At 33.1% G+C, this 23,786-nt stretch overlaps 1 protein-coding gene and 1 pseudogene across 1 annotated transcript; one reads left to right on the top strand and one right to left on the bottom strand.

Moving 5' to 3' along the window:
• The first annotated feature begins 4,046 nt into the window (after window positions 1-4,046).
• Window positions 4,047-5,744, top strand: LOC132281193 (E3 ubiquitin-protein ligase RSL1-like). Its single transcript, XM_059782920.1, has 2 exons — window positions 4,047-4,663; window positions 5,621-5,744. Exons 1-2 carry the CDS (start codon window positions 4,047-4,049, stop codon window positions 5,742-5,744), a joined length of 741 nt encoding a protein of 246 aa, XP_059638903.1.
• A 17,202-nt stretch (window positions 5,745-22,946) lies between these two features.
• Window positions 22,947-23,459, bottom strand: LOC132286133 (NDR1/HIN1-like protein 26; annotated as a pseudogene).
• Window positions 23,460-23,786: the final 327 nt, after the last annotated feature.

Below are 23,786 nucleotides of genomic sequence, written 5' to 3' on the forward strand. Positions count from 1 at the left end.
TATATATATATATATATATATTAGATAAGGCTATGTTTGGTATGTGTTTTGTGTTGTTCTGTTCCAGGCCCGCTACAATAGCCCAAACTCCATCCAAAACATGTTTGGTTGATTCTGTTTTGTTTTCAACAGTTGCCAAACAGTCCAATTAATTGGCCCAAAACTTGAAACACCGGAATGATGTTTTATGATGTTGTGTTGGCCCAAGTCTGGTACTGTAGCGGAAGGAGCAAACCCTGATTTGGCAATGCACTATCTTCCTTCTCATCAGTCTCTGGTCTCATCATTAATCACTCAAAGAGTTCAAATTTTTTTTTTTTTTTTTTCCCTGTGGAGTTGAGCCATTAACACAGCATTCTATCATCACCCTTCTTGGATTTGGCAAAATCTGAGATTCATGATGGACTCGACAACAAAAAAGCAAAGGTGGCATGGCTCAATGTTTGTAGGCCCAAAGCTGAAGGTGGTCTAGGCATTTCTAACGTGGAGAATCTCAACAGGGCTTCCACGCTCAGACACTTACCGAAGATAATCACTGACAGCAAGGACAACTCATGGGCACAATGGATTCTAGAGTACATAGTAAAAAATAGATGCTTCTGGGAGCTTAAAATACCTTAAAGATGCTCTTACAACTAGAGATGCCTCCTTCAGCTCAGACTTGTCCTCAAGAAATTGGTTCATGCTAGGATAGGAAATGGGGAGATGATAACCTTCTGGCATCACAATTGGCTTGAGGACGAGTCCCTCTGCAGCAGATTCAACAGAGATCAGATGGAAGCAGCTGACATCCCTCGAAATGCAAAGATGGAGACTTGGGTTCGTGGAATTTCCCCACTAATATACTAAACCTCCTCCCAAGCCTTAATTCACTGGCCTTGCCTGATTTTGGCATTGATTCATTCACTTAGAAAGCATCCCCAAATGGTAAGTTCTCCCTCAAACAAAACATAGCATCAATCACCAGACCTTCTCCCCCTGCTCCATGGTTGCAACTTGTATGGAATTCACTGTCAATACCAAGGCACAGAGTCATCCTTTGGTTAGCTATCCTCAACAAATTGACCACAAACCCATGGCATACAAGCACATTTTTAAGGATGGGGGCGCGGCTGCTGCACAACGAGTTCTTAGTTTCGTTCATCCATTCAACGCTGCGGCCCCCAGACTCTCACAATTAGCTAGTTTCCTCTAGCTGGTCGCCAGAAATGGCTGCGTTCTCACCGGAGTAGATGACACTGTTCCAACGGTCTCAAGTATAAAATGCCTGGTGGATGGGCTTTTGCTTGTTCCTTGTTTGGGCTAGGTGTCTTGTTTTCTTGTCCTGGTCTATGGCCCATCACTGTACATATCTTTATGTCTATAACAATTGCTTGATTTTTTGAAAAAAAAAAAAATTTAAAAAGAAAGAAATTTTTTTTTTTTTGTTTGGAGCAGGGGTAAAATTGAAAAAGTAAGATCAATGTGCAGAATTGTTTAGTGGTTCTGAAAACTTTTTGCCCCAAATATTGTATGCTTAAAAATTTAGGCTAAAGGTAAATGAAGAGATGGGCCAAGGGCTTGACTGTTATAGTAAAAGGAGTAAATTTATAAGGGATTATTATGTATAAATAGTGTTAATAACCCATATTTATTATTTGATGGAGTCAAAGTTTCATAATTTTGAAAAATAAAGATATAAAAAATCACTGTTTACCCTTACGATACCACTTCTTGTTCTTAGGTACTACTTTTTTGTTCTGATGCACAAAAAGTGACCTATGTGCACAAAGAGTGGTACGTATGTGAATAAAAATGGTACCTCTACTCTCAAAATAAAAGTGGTACCTGATGCACAAAAAGTGATATCTAAGTGCTTAAATATGGTACTTCAGTGAGAATAAACAGTGTTTTTTCATACACACGTCAGCATTTTCAGCAACTTCATTTTTTAAAAATTATGAAACTGACTCTATTAAATAGTAAATATAAGTCATTAGCACTATTTATATTTACTAATCCCAATTTATAAAGTGAATTTCAATTTTTTTTTTCCCTAATTAGTACTCTCACACACACATGCCTCCACTGAGACTTGCACTCTTGACCTATTTTTGGAAAGTAAGGATTTGATATCGTTAGGCAACTGACCCATTAATAAATGTGAGTCATTAACACCATTTATATGTACTAATCCTAATTTATAAAGTGAATTTCATATTTTCTTTTACTATGCTCTAACATCCAGTACTACCAATAAGCAAAAATCTCTTTGATATAAAATTCACATTCTTTTAAGTTAACCTTTTCTTTTTTGTGATGTGTACTGTAGAGTTATTAGTCACACTTATAAACACTGAAAATTTTAATATTACACAATAAAATTTGATTACCAAGTAATATGGAAAACATTTTTTTTTTTCATCAAAAGCATGAAGTGTATTATGTCTAAAGCCATTTTCATGTAAATTATTTATGTGACAAATATTTATTTTTCCCAATGTTATTTGATACATTGATGTTGCTTTTTCATGTCTTAGAACTAGGACTGCAATTCGGACAAGTTGGACGGGTTTGAGGTATAATTTGAACCCTACTCACCATATGCAATGCTAAACACAAGCCCAACCCTAACTCTATCCTCAACCTTAACTACTCAACCCAAGTCCAACCCATCCTTCTATTTTTAAATTCGGGCTTGTAAATCGGGCTTAAATTCTGGATAAAAACTTCTGGTTAATTCGGATTGCTTATATGGCTAATCTTTACACCGAAAATTTAATATGATCTTGAATTAATTTTAAAATTAAATTACTCTTAAACAAAAAAAAGTAAAGACTTTTTTTGTAAATTTTTAATAAATTACAAAAAAAATAATAAAATAAAATAAAAAATTAATTCTCCTAAATGTTAACATACAATAAGTTAAAATTTAACAAAATAATTTGAAAAGAAAAAAGTAATCATAGTTTAAATATTATATATAATGTATTTAAAAGTAAAATTATATATGAAAATAATATTAAAATTTGGGTTCTGGTTGGCTTGGGTTGCCAGCACTTCAATCCAAACCCAACCCTAATTAAATTCGGATTGAGATTTTTCAACCCAAGCCCAACTCTAATTATAAAAATGATTGCCCAAACCCATAAAAAATTGGCTGGTCTTGAGTTGTATTCAAGTTACCCAACCCAAGTGGCACCCTTACTTTGAACTTTACTTGAAGCATAGGTTTCATGCCATCGGTGAGAATAATTTATCATTTATAATAAATTGAATTCATTATATGAGCATGTATGAATGGAGGACATGGTACAATTAAATGGTAAATTGTATACTGGGCGGAGTCAGAAATTAATTTGAAGGGGCATAGTGTAAAAATAAAAAATAAAAATTCAATAATCACGACAATAAATCTAGATTCTATAGATAAAGAAGAAAAATTACTCAAAATAATTTATCAATCAATAAGTAATTTAAGAAAGATAAATAGTTAACAAAAAAATTGTTTAAATTCGTTTAATTTCCTTAAAAAAAAAGGTCAAAATTTTCTTTTCGAATCAAAGTCAAATTTTTTTTTGGTTCTATAATTTTTCTTTTCTTTTTAATTTTTTTATTATTTTTTTAACTATTTATGTTTCTTAAACTACTCATTCATTGATATATTATTTTGAGTCATTTTATTTTTATTTTTATTATTTTTATTATTATTATTATTATTTTTGTCTCTTAATTTGTAGGTAGAAATCCGGCCAGTAAAAAAACCCCATAATCAAAATTTTAGACACATATTGCGGTACCTCCTTGATATGAAATTTAGATTCTTTTAAATTAATCTTTTTGGGTTTAGCTGTTTGTGTTTCTAGAGTTATGTTTGCATAGTAGTAGTTGATAGGGCGGAGAAGTATATATAATTAATTTAAAATTTTAGGGTCAGTTATATTAATGAAGAAGTGTAGTTAAATTAGTATTGTACTAATTGAATTGAAACACTTTTTACTTTTAATAATACTCTACCTCGCGAGTAGTATATACGCGAGTAGTATATAGATATAGATTATTAGACGATGGGAAACACAGCGCAAAAGCTCCGGCAAAACCAAGAGACCCCTTGCGAAGAAGACGAAGCACCAACAACTTTCACTTGCGAGATATGCATCGAACCCATGTTATCATCATTATCCAAGAAATTCAAGAACCATAACCGGTGCGTTCACCCGTTCTGCACAGATTGCATGATCAAGTACATCCAAGCAAAGGTGGAGGACAATGTTGCCGCCGACGTCCCGTGTCCGGCACTAGACTGCAAGCAGCTGTTAGACCCTCTCTCTTGCAGGCCGGTTGTGCCGCCGAAACTGTTCGACAAGTGGTGCGACAAGCTCTGCGACTCGACGGTTCTAGGGTTTGAAAGATGTTACTGTCCGAATCCGAATTGCTCTGCTCTGGTTGTGAACGAATGTGGAGGGAGTGTTACGAGATCAGTGTGTCCCAATTGCAAAAGGATGTTCTGTTTCCACTGCAAACTTCCATGGCACTTCGGCTATCGATGTGAAGAGAGTGGAGAGTGGAGAGATACTAATGATACTCAGTTTGGAGTGCTTTTGGAGAATAGTTACTGGAAGAGGTGTCCTCAGTGCGGCAGTTGCATTGAACGTATTGAAGGTTGCAATAATATTAAGTGCAGGTACTCTATCTCTTCATACATATATATTGATTATTACTCTATCTCTTCATACATATATATTGATTATTATGCATTCATAAACTTTTGATATTTATTATTTGATGGAGTTAAAATTGATCATGATATAAAATAATAATAATAATAATAAAATAAAAATCAAATGCTGACATTGTCCTAGAATAATGTTATATGAAGTTACTCTCTATCTCTTTGTACAGAGGACTCATTTATTATTTGATGGTGTCAAAGTCATAATATATTAAAAAAATAAAATTGAACAAAATATTAACATGGACATAGAATATAGTTCATTATTCAAAATACCCTCACTATTTTCATATGCAACTTTTGTCTTGGTTATTAAAGTACTACTCTTATGCATGTGATTCATATGCAAATCCATGGTGAAGAACTTAAAGGAAAAGCAGTGGCTTACCTTACACCTCTCGAAAGGTTTCAGGAGGACTGTAGGGGTGGCTCGTAGTTTAATTGGTTGGTTGATGGTGTAGACCAGGTAGAGAACCTACTTTTGTTGTTGCCTGATCACTTGTTCCCGTTTCGAGAGAGGGTTGGTGTGTTGAGCTAGTTCTTTGTCATGTCACATCTTTGACGGTTCAAAAACTAGTGATGGAGCAGGGATTTTGTGCACAAAAGTACCATTTCTTATGCTGCACAAAAATTGGTATATGATGACATTGTCACAAAAAAATGTTAGATGCATATAAGTGTGGTTCCTCTATATACAAAAGTGATATATGAAAAATAATAAATGAACAATATTTTTTCATGTTCACGTCAACATTTTGATCTAATTTAATTTTATACAATTATTTGTAATAATTCTATATATATATATATAAAAGCATATATAACCCAAACAAAATTACCTTCTGTATAAGAAAACTACTTTGCTTAATTGAGGTTATTAATTCCTAATACTAATCTTTTGGAATGCAGATGTGGGACCGCATTTTGCTACAAATGTGGAGTCAAGAATGCTACTCAGTTGTGCGAGTGCTACTCCCGAAACTGCTGCGGCATCTTTTGCTGTTGTATGGCCTTGTTTGGATTAGAACTATAGTTTAAAAAAAATTCAAAACTGCAAAATAGCTCAGTTTGGATTTGTTTTGAGAAAACAGTTTTTTAAAAACTGAGTTCTCATAGTATCAATTTTCAGGGAACAATTTTTTGTTGTTTTGACTGGTTTGGAAAATTTCGAGAACACGGGCTGTTGTACTTTCTTCTCTTTGTCTCTCCATCATAAAACTCAACCCTCCGTTCCTCCACTGTAAAGCTCTCATGATCCACGTCGATTTTGTTGCTCAATCTATGGTGAATCCGGCGAGATTTCACGAAACATCTGATATGGTTGGGTAATTTTTTTCCCCTAATCAACGATGGTAACTTTTTCTTCTCCTCACTCAGCAATGACAATTGATGAAGAAAATTAGGCTACAACACTCTCGATTTGAGTTTTCCTAAATTGCTTTGCTTATTCCTCTTCTTCTTCGGATTTTTTTTTTTTTTTCTCTTTTTTTTTATTATTTTTTTTAATTTTTTTTTATGTAAGATATTACACACACACATATATATATACACACTAGTATAATTCACGTGTAATGTAATCACCAAACAATCATTTTTAATCTTAGAGAATTATTAGGTATGCTTCTCCAGTTGTATCTCAGAGTCGGAAATGGTTCATGAACTTGCATAAATGAAAATGCATTTTATTAATTTATAATTCTAAATAATATGTATTTAAGAAAAAAAAAAAAAAAACTTAATTTTGATTCTAAATAATAATGAATATATATATATATATATATATATATATATATATATATATATATATAAAGTAATACATTTGAAAGTATTTTGCATTTTTTATGTTTGCAATTATCTAAGGATGTAAAGTTTAAGTATATACACTTACCTTAACAAGATCTACAAGGCTACAAGACCCCTCATATATTTTTCCTCTTTCAGTATGTAAATCACTGGTATTCCACTCAAAATTTTGTGTGCGTTTGTTGTTGTTTTTATTTCATTTTTTAAAAGGTATTTTCATAATTGCACGTACCCATAAATGGGCAAAGAGGGACTTGAATAAAAGATTTAAGACTTTAGATAAAGCTACAAAGGCAAAGTAGCCTAAACCCATACTTAACGGTTAACCCAAAACATAGCCCCAAAGGCTTGTAACATAGATTAGATTATCCAATAAAGTAGGAAAAAAGTCAAAGCGCCTTAGATCACTTCGTCGCCATTCCAACACTATGTGAGATATTTTTGATTGCACAAATTACCTTTCTAAGACATGCATCATAGTAAGCACAACCGTCATACATGTACTATTCAACATGGTGAATTAGAATTAAAGCTATTTTATCTGGAAAAAAAACCAATTCACTTTACAAATTACAAATAAATATTCACTTCACAAAGGTGTGCAACTTAACCTAAGGATTACCACATTTGAGAAGTTGATATTATAATTACTCTAAACTTCTTGAGTGTAGAGTAATAGCTATGTTTTCTTTACAATCCAATATTGGCTTTATTGTAGTAAACCATGAACACTTTAACATCTTCAAATCTGAATCCGATCTTCAACCTTGAAATTTTGAATCAAAAAATTATAACTCGATCGGATATGTTTTGACAATGAAATTAGCCAATATACAATATACATATTTTTCACAATCTCCCCAAAATATATAATTCACAATCTCCCCCTCTAGTAATTTCGTGACAAAACCCTAAAAACAACATGCAATCTACCCAAGCAGAAAAAGCAAATTACAATGATTATCAAAGAAATAAAACGAAAATTTTCTTATGACGGCCCTAGTTTTTCAAGCTAGTGCATCCTGTGATAAACTATAGTTTGACCTGATAACAGATCCGAAATGCGGAAGTGAAAACAGAAAATAAGTCTCTAGGGATATACAACATCCTTAGGACACCAAAGTGACCTTCCATGATGCCACGGAACTCTACGAGAACCGACACGGAAGAAAAGATCAGAAAAGACCAAATAAGCCTCTAAGGGCAAAATAGTCTTTTTACATGAAAGTAACACTTCTGGAAAGGTACATCATTCCCAAGATACATCCATGACTTCCCACGAAGTCACGGAACTTAGAAGAAAGCATAGTGGAAGGAAAACGGAAAAGTTTGGCCTCAAGGGAAAAATAGTAATTTTTAGCAAGATTTGGGTACTACCGAGACACCATTGGAAAGACGTATAGCGAAAAATTAATCAAGTTAGACTCAAAAACTTGATTTGGAGTCCGAATCGAAGAGAAAAGTCAAAACAAAGTTTTGATGTCACCGCGGCCGTGAATAGTATTTTGACAGCAATAAATAGTAACCTGGGAAAAATGCTGAAATTCGTGTGCCGTTTTGAGGTACTAAACGATGTTTTCTGGAAAAATACAAAGAAGAAATCCCCCTTAAAATAATTTTTTCAAGCTGACCATATTGAAAGAAAAATTTATTTTTGACGTGAAATCTTCAAAATACCCTTATAACAGACTTTTTCAAAAAGTGCATATGCGCACAGGAAATCAGATTTGACATGGGGTTTTCGAGACCGAGATGACATTTTCTGGAAAAATGTTGTGAAGAAATCCCCCTAAGATCACGTTTTATATGTGACCATGTCAAGACTGGAATTTATTTTTCAAGATAATTTCTCAAAATGCCTCTAGATCAAATAGGTCAAAAACGATAAAAAAAAAAAAAAAAAATGAACAACTTTGCACCAAGTGTTCATTTGACCATAAATGGTGTTATGTGCTAAAACGATCATGCACGTAATATTTTAATCCCGTGGGAATGGTCCGCGGCTCCCAAAAATTCCTAATGCAAAATACGACTTATCCGAATCTCAAAATGCAAAAAAAAATGCATTAAATGGAAAACTTGAGACCAACAAGCATCCATTTCATATAAATGTGATATTTTGTATAAGTTGAGCATTCACGCAAATGTAATATACATATTTACGCGCATTCCAATGGCCTACGGCCTCAATGGTCGCTAAATACAAAATATCACCTATTAAACCTCACATTTTGCCTAAAATGACTTTTAAAAGAGAAACTTGAAACTAAAAATTATCAAATGGTTTCAAAGGACCGTTTAGTCCTTGTCTATACTTCATACATAAATGAAGAGACCCTATAGAAGTGCTAAAACCCACTTCCCACCACCCATGCAAATATAGTGAAGTTAATACATGCCATTTTTTTTTTTTTATTTTTTTCAATAAAATCACTTAGAAATTAAAGTACTTAAAATATAAAATGAAAGTTCTTGGCCATGGCCTCATTACATATATGTTAAATACATCCCAAATGGCTCACTTAAGTGGTCATTACATATTTAGAACCAAATATACAAGTGTTGACATTTTGAATTAAAAATAACATTTCATGCTAACATTTGCATGGATTATAAACTTCAAGTCTACAAATCATCCCAAGCATAATGTGAATCTCGAATCTTGATTCCTATACCTGAAAAATGTCCCCACTACGTGGGTGAGTAACATAAAACTACTCGTAGGAGATGAGCATGCATAGACCTAACATTTTACTGTTTATTAAATTGATATAAATCAATATATAAGGTCCATCCCATCTAGCGTCTATATCCAAGGTAAGACTCAATGAGCATCCTAAGCTACCTTAAAGTATTTATAGGGTAAACTACATCATTCATGCAATTTAAACAACATAGAAGCATGTGGTACTATGCAACAAGATATTCAATATACAAGTATGCATACACAAGTATACAATCAATATTGAATTACACGTAAAACAAGTCTACAAGCCACCAGTATACTAAGTTATCTACCTTACTAAATCATTAATATACAAGTGTACATACCAAGTACGCTAAGCAATATTAAAATGAAAATGCAACATATATACAAGTATACACTCACAAGTATACTAAGCATTTTTGATATACAAGGTATACAAGTATACAAATCCAAATATACTAAGTAATAAATGAAGTATCATGCATCCAAACACAAGTTAAAAATAATCCACGATTACAATTAGGAATTAAATGCGAAATCAAACAATGGCGGAAAGACAAAAAACATAAGGTCTGAATGACCAAGCAAGTCGTTCCGGGTTATTAGCCTGTAAGGTACTACCTAGTGCATACTAAACCTGGATAAAACCGTTATATTGGTATTTTTGGGTTATTAGCCCTCAGGGTACCACCCAGTATGCACTATATGAAATAGAGGGAATTCTCATTTCCCGTACTAGAACCATACCCTAGCCATAAAAATTTCTAATGTCCATACAAGCTTTTCGAAAATCATTAAGTTGTGTAACAAGTGTGATACCCCCGAATTTTCAGATACGGGTTGGCCAGGCCCAAGCCCGAACGCTCAGGGATATCAAAAACAAATCGGTAATAATCGAACATAGAATACAAATATGATAACTAAGAATAGATAAATTGCTGAAAGAATAAAATTCTCAGAATAAATTTTCATAAATATTAAAATATTTTGATATATCCAATCCTTTAATAGTAATACAACTCGAGAATGCATACTATGTGGATCCCTAGAAAAACCTAACTGAACAAGTGACAGTAATAACTGTCTACATCAGAACACTGAAATATATAGGAAACTCCTTTGTAGACAATCCAAAAAAGTGAAGTAAACTGATCCTTACTCAGCACGAACAACCTCTACTCCATACGAACACCAGAAAAATAATGGTGGATCAGGCCCATAAACAAGTTATACTCTATTACAATCCAAGCAGAGATCCATTACACGTATACACCCTAGGCAATCCAACAATAACTAGTAGTCCGTATATATATATATATATATATATATATATATATATATATATATATATATATATAGATGCACACTAAGGGACTCTTACTGGACTATAAGGCGGTCTCAACCTGACTAGTAGGCAACATGCAAAACGCACCTGAAGTGGGCATGAGTACCTATAACTAACAGGATACACCAAAACCATCATAGCCAGTTATGCATCTCACTGCATATACGCTCCCTAACCATCAATCCTGAGACTCCAGCTCATATCGTGGTACCATAATCATATATATATAAATCCATCCAAAAATAATCCAGAACATAAAATAAACGTCTAATATGTCATTCAACTGTTTCCGTTGACCTGACATGAATATATGTAGGATTTAACATTTGTTTGTTGATCCATTCCGTTACATGAATAGGTAGGACTTAACAATTTTAGTTAATCCGTCCCTAATATGCCATCGTCTCATATTGATGCATATAATGTATATGATCCATAAATTATGCAACATCCAAAGTAATACATCAAATAAATGCACAGTTGATGCAATAATCTAAATACATCAAATACTCCATATAACATCCATATTAATTGCTAAGTTAATTTTAAGCAATTAAATCCTCCATTATCAACATGCAAATTCAATTAAAATTTTATACTGAACAAATCATTAGCAAAATAAAAAATCAGGTAAATAACTGAGCATATTGTACTACTAAAATATGATCAAAATCATATAATATCCATTTAAATTGCTAAAAGAAATTTAAGTAATTAAATTATCAAATAACCATATGCAAATTTATAGAAAATTTCATATTGTTCCAATCCTTAGCATATGCATACAAATTATGCTTCCTGAAATTTAGACATGTCAATTAATATTATTTTAAACCCCCCATCATCAACCAACCATCACTGGAATCCCAAAAATCCCAAACAGTAGCCAAATTTCGCATCCCAAACAAATCCCAGGAATAGAGCCTACTATACTCCAAATAGAGCCGTCTCTACTTCTGCTATCCCCCGTTTTCTTCGTCTCCGACGACTTTCGGACATTCCGATCGCCACTATTAATGGTCCTAAGCCTCTGTTCTATGTCCCAACAATCCCAGATAATTATAAAAATTCCATACATATCTAAATCACAAATTAAAACTAGATTTTATGCAAGAACAATCAATATCAAGAAAATTCAATTTCATTAATATACTCCCTGTTTTAATCTGATTTAGCATGCATACATTATCAATTTAATGTCTATTAAAACCTAAAATCTACCTAGGTATGTATAGAACATGAATCTAAGGGAAGGAGATAGAAGTAAAACTTGCCTCTTAAGGTTTCGGTTTGAAACCTTTAACCATATTCTTCCTAGGTTTTCCAGTGATCTTGGTTGCCATCGAATCCTTTCTGTTGCTCCTGGTTTTACCCACGAACAAACTTCCAACTTCCCTTTTTGGCTCAATCCTTGATTCTTGGCTAAATCCTAGTTTCTTCCCTCTCTATTTTCCTCTCTTTCTCTCTGTCGCTACTATGACATGAATAGGGTTCTTGAAACCTTTTCACAGACTTATGCAATATATTTATAAGCTAATGTTAACCCTAATCCTATATTAATCCTAAGTCTAATAACAAGAGAATGAAACTAAAAGAAAAATAAAAATAAAACATAATACATCTATATGAAGTCTGTATATATATATATATATATATATATATATATATATATATATATGTAAATTTAACTTATACTATATATATACACATAAACTAACTATACTTGTTAATATAATTATTTAATATACTAATAAGTATAATATCCATCAATATACATATATACCCATATATATATGTACCAAATCTGTACCCGTTACTCATCCTATCCAAGTAGTTCATATGACCCAAGTGAGTGGTCCATTACTATTATCAAAATCTATCCTTTTAAAAACATAAAATAAAATAAAACATAAAGTAATTAAATCATTTAATTCTAATAAATAATTACAATTAAACCACACCTCATACAACACCAAATTAATCAAAACCCTAGCACCCAACTAAATTAAATTAGTAATTAAAATAAATAAGCACATAACATGAAGTCACATAAACATATAACCACGTAAGCACCTAAAATACAATAAAATAAATAACGAAATCCCTTTTACATCCTTTTAAAAACTAGGGGTATTACAACAAGTATATCATATATACACAATGCACCAAAATCAATTACCACGCACAACCGAGTCAAAGAATACACACAAGCGATGCCCTAGGCATTCAAGTTACAATGTCATATTAAATGCCATATAAGTAAAATGTGAATACTTACAAGTTAAATCATAACTTCAACTCATGAAATACTATCATGTAATCATATAACAAGTTCCAAATTACAAATTAAGTAAGAATACAACATCAATGCCTAATTACCTCAATGGAAGCATAAAAGGAAATTTAATTAACTTAAATAATTAAATTATCAAGATTACAAAGTAATTCCAAAAATTTTACAAATCAAATATGTCAAAGGTTATATCAAGGCCTATTTTAATTTCATGATACAAGTTAATTCTACACTAGGCATAACTAGGTGAGTTAAATTTCATGCAAGATAATAATTAAATAAAGTATTCAAGACTCATTCAATTATTCTCAATTTAAAGTATGTTAATGAACATATCAAGGCCTAATTTTAAACCACATTATAAGTTTAGTATACACTAGTTACAATTAAGTAAATTAAACTCAATACCAAAAAAAAAAAATAATAAAGTTCTCAAAACTTATCCAAATATTCTCAATTTGATATATGTGATAGAACATGCTAAGGTCATCAATAATATCAAGTTAAAAATTCATTCAAGTGAATAGAACACTTAAAATAAATAAATTAATCTAACTAATTAATTTTTCTCTAGATTTTAAAACAATTTCAAATGCTCTTAATTTAACATAGGTTAAAAAATATACCAAGGCCTATTTTAAATCACATTACAAGTTGACTCCATGCAAGTTACAACCATGTAAATTAAACTTTCACACAAAAGAATAATTAAATAAAAATTTCAATACTTATTCAAATGCTCCCAATTTAGTATATGTTAATGAACATATTAAGACCTAATTTAATAGCATACCAAAATTTAATTCCAAGCTATATACAACTATGAGAATTAAATCTTATACAAAGAAAATAATTAAATTAAATTCTAGAATTAATACAAAGGCATGCTTACAAGTTGTATATGCTTAGAAAACAATCAATACAACATATATATAAGCCTAAAACATCCCCTGCCTCACTTTGAGATAAAATCTCAAATCCCCACCAGAAGGAAAACGCTCCAAATTCGACAATACCTCTAGGTTATGTCATGGACTATGAGGGAAACAGCTTTAACCCTTGAGACACCATGAAAATCGAAACCTGAACTCAAAACCCGAACTTAAAAATGGTCGGAAATAATTTCTAATAAAGGGGAAAGGATCGCCTCGCTAAGGCCTACGAAACACTAAGGTACTACGACATTTTACCTAAGGGAAGAAGGTTAATTTGGGAAAAGAAAGGTGGTAGCCATGGAAAAGCTTGAAGATCAAATTTGCAGCAGTGTAGAAGAAGGGGAAATGAAATGATTTAATTTTTCAAACCCCCTATTTATAGTAAAACCCTAAAAGTGCCCCAAAAGGGCCCTGCAAGGTCTGAAAAAATAAAATTTGCGCAGACGCGCTCAAATGGTAAAACACTGTGAACATAAAAGAACCAAAAAAAAAAAAAAAATGAATAACAGAATAAACGACATCGAAAATCGAGTCCCGTGCAGAAAGATATGCTCCGAACAAGTTTGGCGGCAATTAGAGCCGAAAACCCTAAAACTGGGGAAAACGACCATAAGGAAATTTTAAGAGTACAAGACTTGAAAAAAGTAAAAATTAATCATGTACGAGGATTCAGACTTAAAACGAGGCATTTTGCAATAACTTTTGTTAATTGCACAATGGCCCCTATAAAAAGGGATAACTACAAAACTGCCCAGAATGAAAAGATATTTTCTTAAAAACCCCTAATCAAAATATCTCTAAAAGATATTTATGAAAAATACCCCAAGAAACATCAATGTTTTTGAAGAATCCTTTCATCCACGCCCCTATAGGAGAAAGAAACAATCGGCGAGCTTTTCTCTAAAAGTAAAGCTACGCGTTTCAAGGAAATCAACTGAAACGAAAACTCATGAAGTCAAAACTCAAATCTGAATATGAAAAGTGAGGTTGTGCCAACAAAGTGACAAATGGAAAAAAAACGAAAAGTGAATAGTGTCCAAAAAATAAAAATATGGAAATGACTCGATCCTTAAAAAAACTTATCAATTCAAAGGAAAAAGTCTCGAAAACCATTTTCGAGCACTCGAGACGACACTAAGTGATAAGTAACCGAACTCAGAAAATAAAATTCAACAAAATAAATTTATCCATAACATTTAAAAAAAAAAAGGAAAGGAAGGAAAATAATAGGGTCATTACATTTCTTGAACCTCATGAAGCTTCAACACATGTAGTAGCTTGTAATCTGCACATTAGCTTAACAAACTATACGTGAAGCTTCATCATGAAAGATAAACAATCACTATACATATCTCCTCCTCAATTCTAGATACTCTCCCCCTCAAATATGCACACTTCACCACGTTCACCACACCAAAGAAGGAAAAGAAAAATAAATTGGTAGAATTAACAAGAAGAGAGATCAAAACTATCATCCATGCATAAGACGTTACAATAAGCACAAAAACATAATGATATATAGTAGCAATGGAATTAAAAACAAGTATCCAAGATAACACATGTTCCATCCACAAGATATATAAGAACCAATCGTACTCAAAATCATACACATGATATCTCTATCCAATCAAAAATGAAAATTCCTAATAAAAACTAAAAGAAAAATCTTTTTGGATTTTTTTTCATTTTTCAGATTTTTTATTTTTCTAATATATGAGATAGCAATTTCCATGAATTTCAAGCATACATGAGATCCAAAAATTTATGAAGAATTCAAGAGAATTTAAAAACACGAAATTTTTAGACACGACAAATTATTTAATCAAATCAATTCTCAAGCGTGCAATCACAACATGAAATTCAACTTGCAATTTTATAAAAATTTAGAAATTTGTTTAACAAGTTCACATGTGTGTGTGTGTGCAATCCAATCTCATCAAATTTCAATCAAATCACATTGACCAACTGTCTAAATCATATTGATCGAAAAGTATCAAGTTTTGAGCAAACTTTTCTAAGCAAGGCGACTTTCACTCCAAAGAGTAGACAACAATTCCCTATTCCGAATTATCTCCTCCTTTCTTTTTATTCAATTACTTCCTCTTCAAAGTCTAGTAGAAGCTTTCGAACTAGTCTCAATAGGTAGCCTTTCCCTTAGCAAAGATTTTCAGCAATTTTTTATTTTTATTTTTTTATTTTTCTTTTCTTTTCTTGTTGAAATTTCATCATTCTGTTTTTTAAAAACACATGCTCTATTTTTTTTTTTTTTAAATAACATTTATAGCTTTTATAAGTAATATGACCTAGTCAACTTCATAATGATTTCCAATTAAATTTCTCAGAGCTGGACTAGTGCACATGAAAAATATGAACTCAAGAGACTCATCTCTAAAAGGAAATAAACAAAGCAAATTATATTTCAACATATAGATTACACATCAAGAACCTTTTCATCAAATAATCATGTGTCCCCAATTTGCATTAAAAAATAATTAATTCAAGAGAAATAATTATCACTCATGCATTGACAAGAAAAATATGATCATCACTTTCTCATGAAAGAAAAACAACCTAAATCCTAAATTACAAGATATGGTCCAATGGAAATAAGATATTCATCAAAACATAGTCCATGACTTTAAAACCTTTTTAGAATTTACTCTGGAGGTTTTGCATCCAATGACTTACTGGGAACAAATTCCATAGCATCAATAGGCACATACAATCTTAAATCCTTTTTTTTTCACCTAAACAGCTTTCACCTTCAACTTTTGAAGAGATTCTTGAGGAACATTGAGAACATTCTTTTTCTTATGTGAATTCCTTTTAGCACAAAAATTTCTAGGTTTATTCCAATTAATTTTCTGTAAAGGAATTACAACCATGAAAATCGGAACAAGAATTATCCCTTTTCTTTTAATAACAATAGTGTTGACTATGTCCAGTTCTACCATAATAAGAACAATAAAGCACCTTGGACACACTCTTAGCATGCATAGGCTCAACAAAAAGCTTAGGCTTAAGAATAGACACTGTAATATTTCTGATTTCACCATTTTTCATTTTCTGGAATTTTCTGTTTTTGTAAGGGCATTTTGGTCTTTTTTTTATTTTGCTTACCGGATACCGTGGGGTGTGCTGGGTGTGTCAGAGAGTTGGTTGGGGCATTCTATTGAGTTCAGGACTAATGGGAATGCAACGGTTGCCATTTCGGCATTTTTTCATTTTTTGGGCCGAAAAATCTTGTGTGGGACTCGTTACCAGAATTGTCGCGTACGTGGTTTTTATTTAGGTCCATTTGCATTTCATTTATTTTCATTTAATGTGCTTTGTGTAGATTTTATATAGTTGTGTACATATATACATGTGTGGTGTAAAAAGAAAAGTCAAAAATGGATTTTTGTGGTGGGACCCACCACTAGTGTAATTTGTGTGGCCAAGAGGCCACTTAGCCTCACAATTTATCTCTCTCATTCTTTCTCCCCGGCACCATCTCTCCTCCCCCTTTTCATTTCATTTTTTCTTTTCACTTTGCTTCAAAACTTCAAAGTTAGATTACTTCTCAACCGTTAGGAGTTTTTGGGTGCCATTTGGCAAAACGGAGAGCTCAGCGAGAGCTACAAGTTAATGTAAACAATTTCTCCTTTGGACAACCATAGGATTTTTGAACCTAGGGCTTGGGATTTGGGGTTTTTGCATCTAAGTGAGGTAGGTGTTCTTAATGTACAATTTCTTACACCTCAATGAAATATCTTCTTGATTTGTTAATTAGCATGCTAAATTGTGTTGATCTTTTTGTAAATAATTAAATTAATTTAAATGAATTACATGACTATGTGTTTTGATTGATATTATATGTAATAACATGCTTGAATAATGTAGAATTCATGTTTTACATGCTTACCTTGCTAGATTGTTATTGAATGTAAGCAATGTTATAATTCTTTGGAGATTCTTATAAAGTATGCTAAATGGCATGAGTTTGAATTAGTCGTAAAATGATAAATATGAGCATTTGCATGAAAAACATGAAGCATCTATGCATTACATTGGGAAGGAAATGGGGAATTATTTTTGAAAGAAATAAAAAGGGAGGTTTTAGGAAAAGTTTGTGAAAGAGTTTTACGAAAAACCTGATCGCCAAGGGGTTACCTAGGGGCCCTAGAGGGGATTAGGGAGATTTTCTTAGCGTAGTTGAGTTACCTGGTCCCCAAACGATGCCACGGGGTTACCATGGGTTAGGGACAATTAGCCAATCCTCTTCTCCTGCTGCCATGGGGTTACCGTGGGACGGGTTTCACTAACGATTTGGGAATGATGATGCAAATAGTTTTGAAAATGGGAAGCGACATTGCATGGCATTGCATCCCATTCCACGACATTTGTATCCATGATTGGATTTGTTAGTGTTATTGTGTAGTTATATTCTTCCCGGATGTAGTATGATCCCATTCTCTATTTTCTATTCATTGTTTGGATTCACGGGGTCTTAAGAAGTGTGCCTTAGGCACCTCCTACTGAGCAATTTGCTTATTCCTTCATATTAATATTTTTCAGGTCACAGAATAGAGGTGGCAAATGATAATCCACCACAAGTATAAAGGAAATAGGAGGGTGTTCTGTAATCATTTTATATTTTGAGCTCAATCTTTTGTAAAATGTTACCTTGAACATGTATTAAGTTGTATAGTTTGGCTATGTAACCTATTTTTGAGCTTGACTCTATTTTGATGTAACTTGGACTAATTGTAGTAACTATGTATAATTCATATTTAAAAGGGATGAATGATGTTGTAATGTGATCAATTGTTGGTGTTTACAGCCATGGAGATGTAGTATGTCATTTACAGTGTGTTAGAATAGGTTTTGGGTGGATTACACAGCTTCTACATAGTCCATTTTTCATTTCCACAAATCACAGTAATCCAGTGGCTAATTCACAGCTCGAAGGGCTATTTCGGCCGACCGAAATGGGCACTTCAGTCGGCCGAACATTCCAGTAACTTGAACTACTGTTTGGCCCACTACCGGCCGACTAGAATGGTAACTTCGGTTGATTGGAGCAGACCTCATTTCGGCTGACTAGAACTTCATTTCGGTCAACCGAAATGAAGCTGTTTTGGGGTATTTTGTTCCTTTTCTTGCACGATTAGTCCTTGAACCTTGAAAAGTTACTTAGAACCTTATTGAAGCATATTTAAGGTATAATGATGATGTGTTGACCCTAGACATGATGGGATTTGTCTTAGATGACCTCAAGTCCGGGCAAGGACCGGGTTAATGGTTCGATTCCATGTGTTCGGGTCGTTATAAGCACATTCAAGTTCATGAGTTTAACAAAAATAGTTTGACCCTTTTTACTATATGAAGCCTCATTAAAACCTAATCTAGTTTTATCACTTACATGCTTACCAACACTAATCATCTTATCAAGCTTAATCTATCCAGAAGTAAAAACAATTAATTTCTCTTAAGATTTTTCCAATTTAGGTTCAAGAAAATTAATTTTAGCAACAAAAGATTCTCTAACAGAATTAGTTTGACTTACCTCGCTCTCAAGAATTTTTACTTTACCTTGAAGATTCTGAATTTCAACTTTGTTCTCCTCAAGTAATTTCTGTTTTTGCTTATCCTCCTTCTTCATAATATCATTCACCTTTTTCATCAACTCTAGTTCCTCAAATTACTTCTGACTAGCCTTTAACATTGTCTCAAAGATTTTCAATTTATTGCTTTCACTTGGTTCTCCTTCAATTTCCTTATCGTCCGAATTATAAGAACCAACCTTGCTTAATGTCTCAATTTGGTAGAATCTCCTACACAAAAAGAAAAATTATTAGCAGTATCATAATCAACATGAGTAAGAAAAGCACTAAAAGCATTTTTATTATTTTTCTTATCTTTGAATTTAGAAAAATATCCTTTACTACAATTTTTATTCTTTCTATTTTTAAGGAGTCTTCCATATCTTTTAGATAAACAAAAAAGTTCCTTTTAAACCATTAAAAACAAGATCGGAACTTAAACCATCAAAAAGAATATCCAATTCACCTTTATTCATATGATTTTCCATCATAATTTTTTAAAACAAAAATAATTTTATTTTAAAAAAAAATCTTCCACAAGGATTAACTTAATGTATAGAGGTTGGCTCTGATACCAATTGTTGAGTGTGCATAGCGGAATGGTTGTGGAATATAATATGGATAAATAACATAGAGGATGGTGAATAGACTCAACTTGCTCTTTTATCCAATGTTTACTTAGTTTAATTTTACCAAAATAAAATTAAAATCAAACCACAAAGCAAAAATAAAGTGCAAGTAAATTAAATAGAGTTTGAGAGATGACACCAAGATTTTAGCGAGGAAACCCCAATTGGTAGAATGACTGACCAATTGTAACAGGAAAAATCTCGTTGGACTTTGCAATCCTGAGATAAATGATCCACTATGTTTAAAGTAAAGTGTACCGAACTTTGACTCAGTCTCACATTCTATCGTTCTACCAAAAACCAATTGCTGACGATCCCCGACTTTGCGACTCCCTCGTCCAATAGTTCTCGGCCTCAGGCTTACTCTTAATCTCTGTAGAAGAGTTGCAGGTAAATTAGACAACATTCCACGAATGCTCTGACCCCTTCAAAGTGTGATCGCTTCACCCCTTTACTTCTAGATCTGAATTTGATGAAGAATGAATGAATTCTGCTTTTTCAGAATTTCTGAATCTTTGATTATGCTCCAATTCCGATGAGATAGAGAATAACACTTCTAAATCACTCTTGTGTTTATATGTGTGTTCTCAAAAATAAAATCAGAAAAATCAGATTGATTTTCTGAATGAATAAAAAATATCTTTCAAAGATGGCTCTCTAATATATCTGAATTTTATATGCAAAAGTTGTGAATAAACCTAGTTGACTATCAGTTATATAGAGTTTAGAATGTCCTACTCCCTCTAAAAATATAGAAAATTTTGCGCATATGACTTAGAAGGAAGTTTGGTCAAAAAAGGAATCAAAACGGATAAGGAAACTGAAATTCTGATGCTGTCTTGGTACTGGTTCCCAACCGTGGTACCGGTTCAAGAAGGTCAAAAGCCTTTCCGATGCATTTTGGCTACCGGTTCCCAACTGTGGTACTCGCTCAAGAAGGGCAGTGAAGAATTCTGCTGTGAACCAAGGTTTGGTACTTGTTCAAGGATTCTTCTACCGGTTTCCAATGGATAGAAGTGAAACCTCTATTCCGTTCAACCTTCTAAACTCCTTAAAGTGTTCTTACTCACTCATATACCTTTATAAAGCATTGTTCTTATCATCCCGAAGTGTAGTAAACCATGAACACTTGAACTTTTTCAAATCCGCATCCGATCTTCAACCTTGAAATTTTGAACCGAAAAATTATAACTCGATCAGACATATTTTGACAATGAAATTAGCCAATATACAATATAAATATTTTTGACAATCTCCCCAAAATATATAATTCACATTGCCAACAACATGAGGGCCCAGATCACCATCAGGCATGTAAAAAAGAAAGGCGGGCATGGAGATGATTTCAATTCCATTAATAAAAGCACAGACATCCTCAGTTGCACTACTTTTAGATGGAGAGAATGTTATGTTGAATACTTGTTTTTTTTTCAATGTTCACACAAAATTCTTTTGCAAAATATCTTACACCCAAAGCCTAAGCAGTAAGAGATGCACTGAAATTGCTAAGAAGGGTGTATCGACCTGCTTTAACAGTGAAAAGGGCCTTTGATGTTTCGAAACCGGAGTATGAAGCTAGAAAGAAGTGCAGGCGAACGAAATTTTTACCAAGGCCGAGCTGAAATGAGTACATCAATTAAGCACGAGAGATTCGAGCACTCATGTAGGGAACATGACCCGCAAAAAGTGATCAGTGGACAGTTGTTGATGAGCTTCCTGATTTCCCTTTTGTTTCTTCTGTTGAAGTAAATTTTGAACCCATATCTCCGATCCATTCCCGGCTATCAAAAGCAGACGAGTAACCAGAGGAGCCACAATTAATGACCATATCGTCAATCAGCACCGGGTAATAATGGACAGGCGATTCACCATTGATGTTTATAAGTAAGAGTTGATGGACGATGTATATTGTGGTGATGATTTTTTTAAACTGATAAAGATACATTATTTCACTGAATTAGTGTGATTATAGGGAGAGAAGAGCAGCTGAAGTAGGGAAGTGACGGCGCCTTTAAACGCGTAAGAGAGGAGAGAGAAGGAAAACTCAAAGATGAGTGGAAAATCTGCAGTTTTTCAATGGAAGTAGAGTCGGAACTCCAAACACGTACCATACGAGCACCTTAGCTCCACACGAAGGAGAAATTATTAGTAGTCATTATTGTACTTTCTTTTTCATATTTTGGACAACTAAGAGCAACTCCAATGGTCTTCCATATTGGGCTGCTAAACTCAAAATATGAGAGGGGGTGAAAAAGGGGCTCTCCAATGGGCTTTCTTTTGGGCCCTCAAATTTTGACATTCTCAATTTTACTCTTAAATGTAATAGCTGCCAATTTTTTTTGGCAAGCCTTTTATTTCTCTATACGACGTAGTTTAATCTCTTTCTCCCTCAATCCTATTAGCCTTTTCTCTATACCTTTCGTTGCATTCTATCTGTCGTTTTCAGTTGCCCTGTCGTATCTCTCCCTCTCATCTGCAACGATCAGCAATATTTGACAGCGACTGATACTTAAACGATTGGTAAATTCTCTCTTCTCGGATTTGTATTTTTTCTTCCCCTCTCATCCTCATATGTGTGTGTGTGTGTGTGTATATATATATATATATCTTCTCAGATCGGTAATTTTGTTGCCAATTTTGTCTCGGCAATTAAATGGAGGAATTTGGTCTGTATTATGTGATCTTTTGATTTGAGAAAATAGTAATTTCAGGACAATAAGTTTGGATGTTCTTCTGTTGTTTTCTTCTGTTCATGTTGCCTCATATATGAATATATATTAATTTCTTCTTCTTCTTTATTTTTTTTGGGGGATTATTTTATATCAAATGAGATTTATCAGAGACTTTATGAACACGGGTAATAGGAAACTCTTGCCATTATATTGTCTTAAAACTCAATTTGTTAATTTCTTTTTTCTTTTTCTTTTTCTTTTTCTTTTTTTAAAATTGTTTGTTGAGTTCTATCATCTTATTAGTCTGGATGTAGTTCTCTTAAACTCCTCTGAATTTCTGAATTTAATCCCAAGACATTAGAATATTCTGAATTTCTAATTCATCAAATGATTGGTATTGTGGGTTCATACTCTTCATGCCCTTGATAGAAAGGAGGAAGAGAAGTATCGGCAGTTATCTGTTGACCTTTGTAAGAGGCATAGACTTGTAGCTTGTCGTAGTATATGCCAACTTTCTCATTTGGGTTCTTGGAGAGTAAAGTGAGTTGGATAGAAGAGTTGAGAAGGTGAGGACCTAAGAGGTTGAGTTAGTAGATATCGACTTCTTTGAGGGAGAACTCAGGCTTGGTTCGGTGTAGGAGAAACCATACAAGGAAGTTGAGTGAGAGAATTGAGAGAAAAAAGGTGGAGAAGAAATAAAGTTACTTCTTGTAGAACTTGTTGACCTTCAATCCTTTATCGGCACAGTGTTTGGGAGATTTTGTGAGAACTTGAGACATTTGTAGTAGAGAGAGAGAGAGAGGGAGGAAGGAACTAGAGAGACGGAGGGAGAGAGAAGAATTTTACAAGGCTAATGAAAGGGGGAAAATGGGATTAATAAAGGGTAGCACCGGGAAGCAGAAAGCAGCAATTATTGTGTTGTTGCTACTTTTGACTTGCAGTTCCTCCCAGTGGTGGAAGGCTGCTGTGAGAGAGATTTACTTCCTTATTAACTTCTTAAATGTACCTTTAAATCTTGGGGATTAATTTTCTTCCTTGTAAATTATTTAATGGACCTACTAAAATATGCATCTTAACCATTGGATTGGTGGACCACTTTTGCTTAA

Source organism: Cornus florida, unplaced genomic scaffold (assembly GCF_030987335.1).
Source record: "Cornus florida cultivar Cherokee Brave unplaced genomic scaffold, ASM3098733v1 CherokeeBrave_3.0.0_Hap2_Chr11, whole genome shotgun sequence".
NCBI lineage: Eukaryota > Viridiplantae > Streptophyta > Magnoliopsida > Cornales > Cornaceae > Cornus > Cornus florida.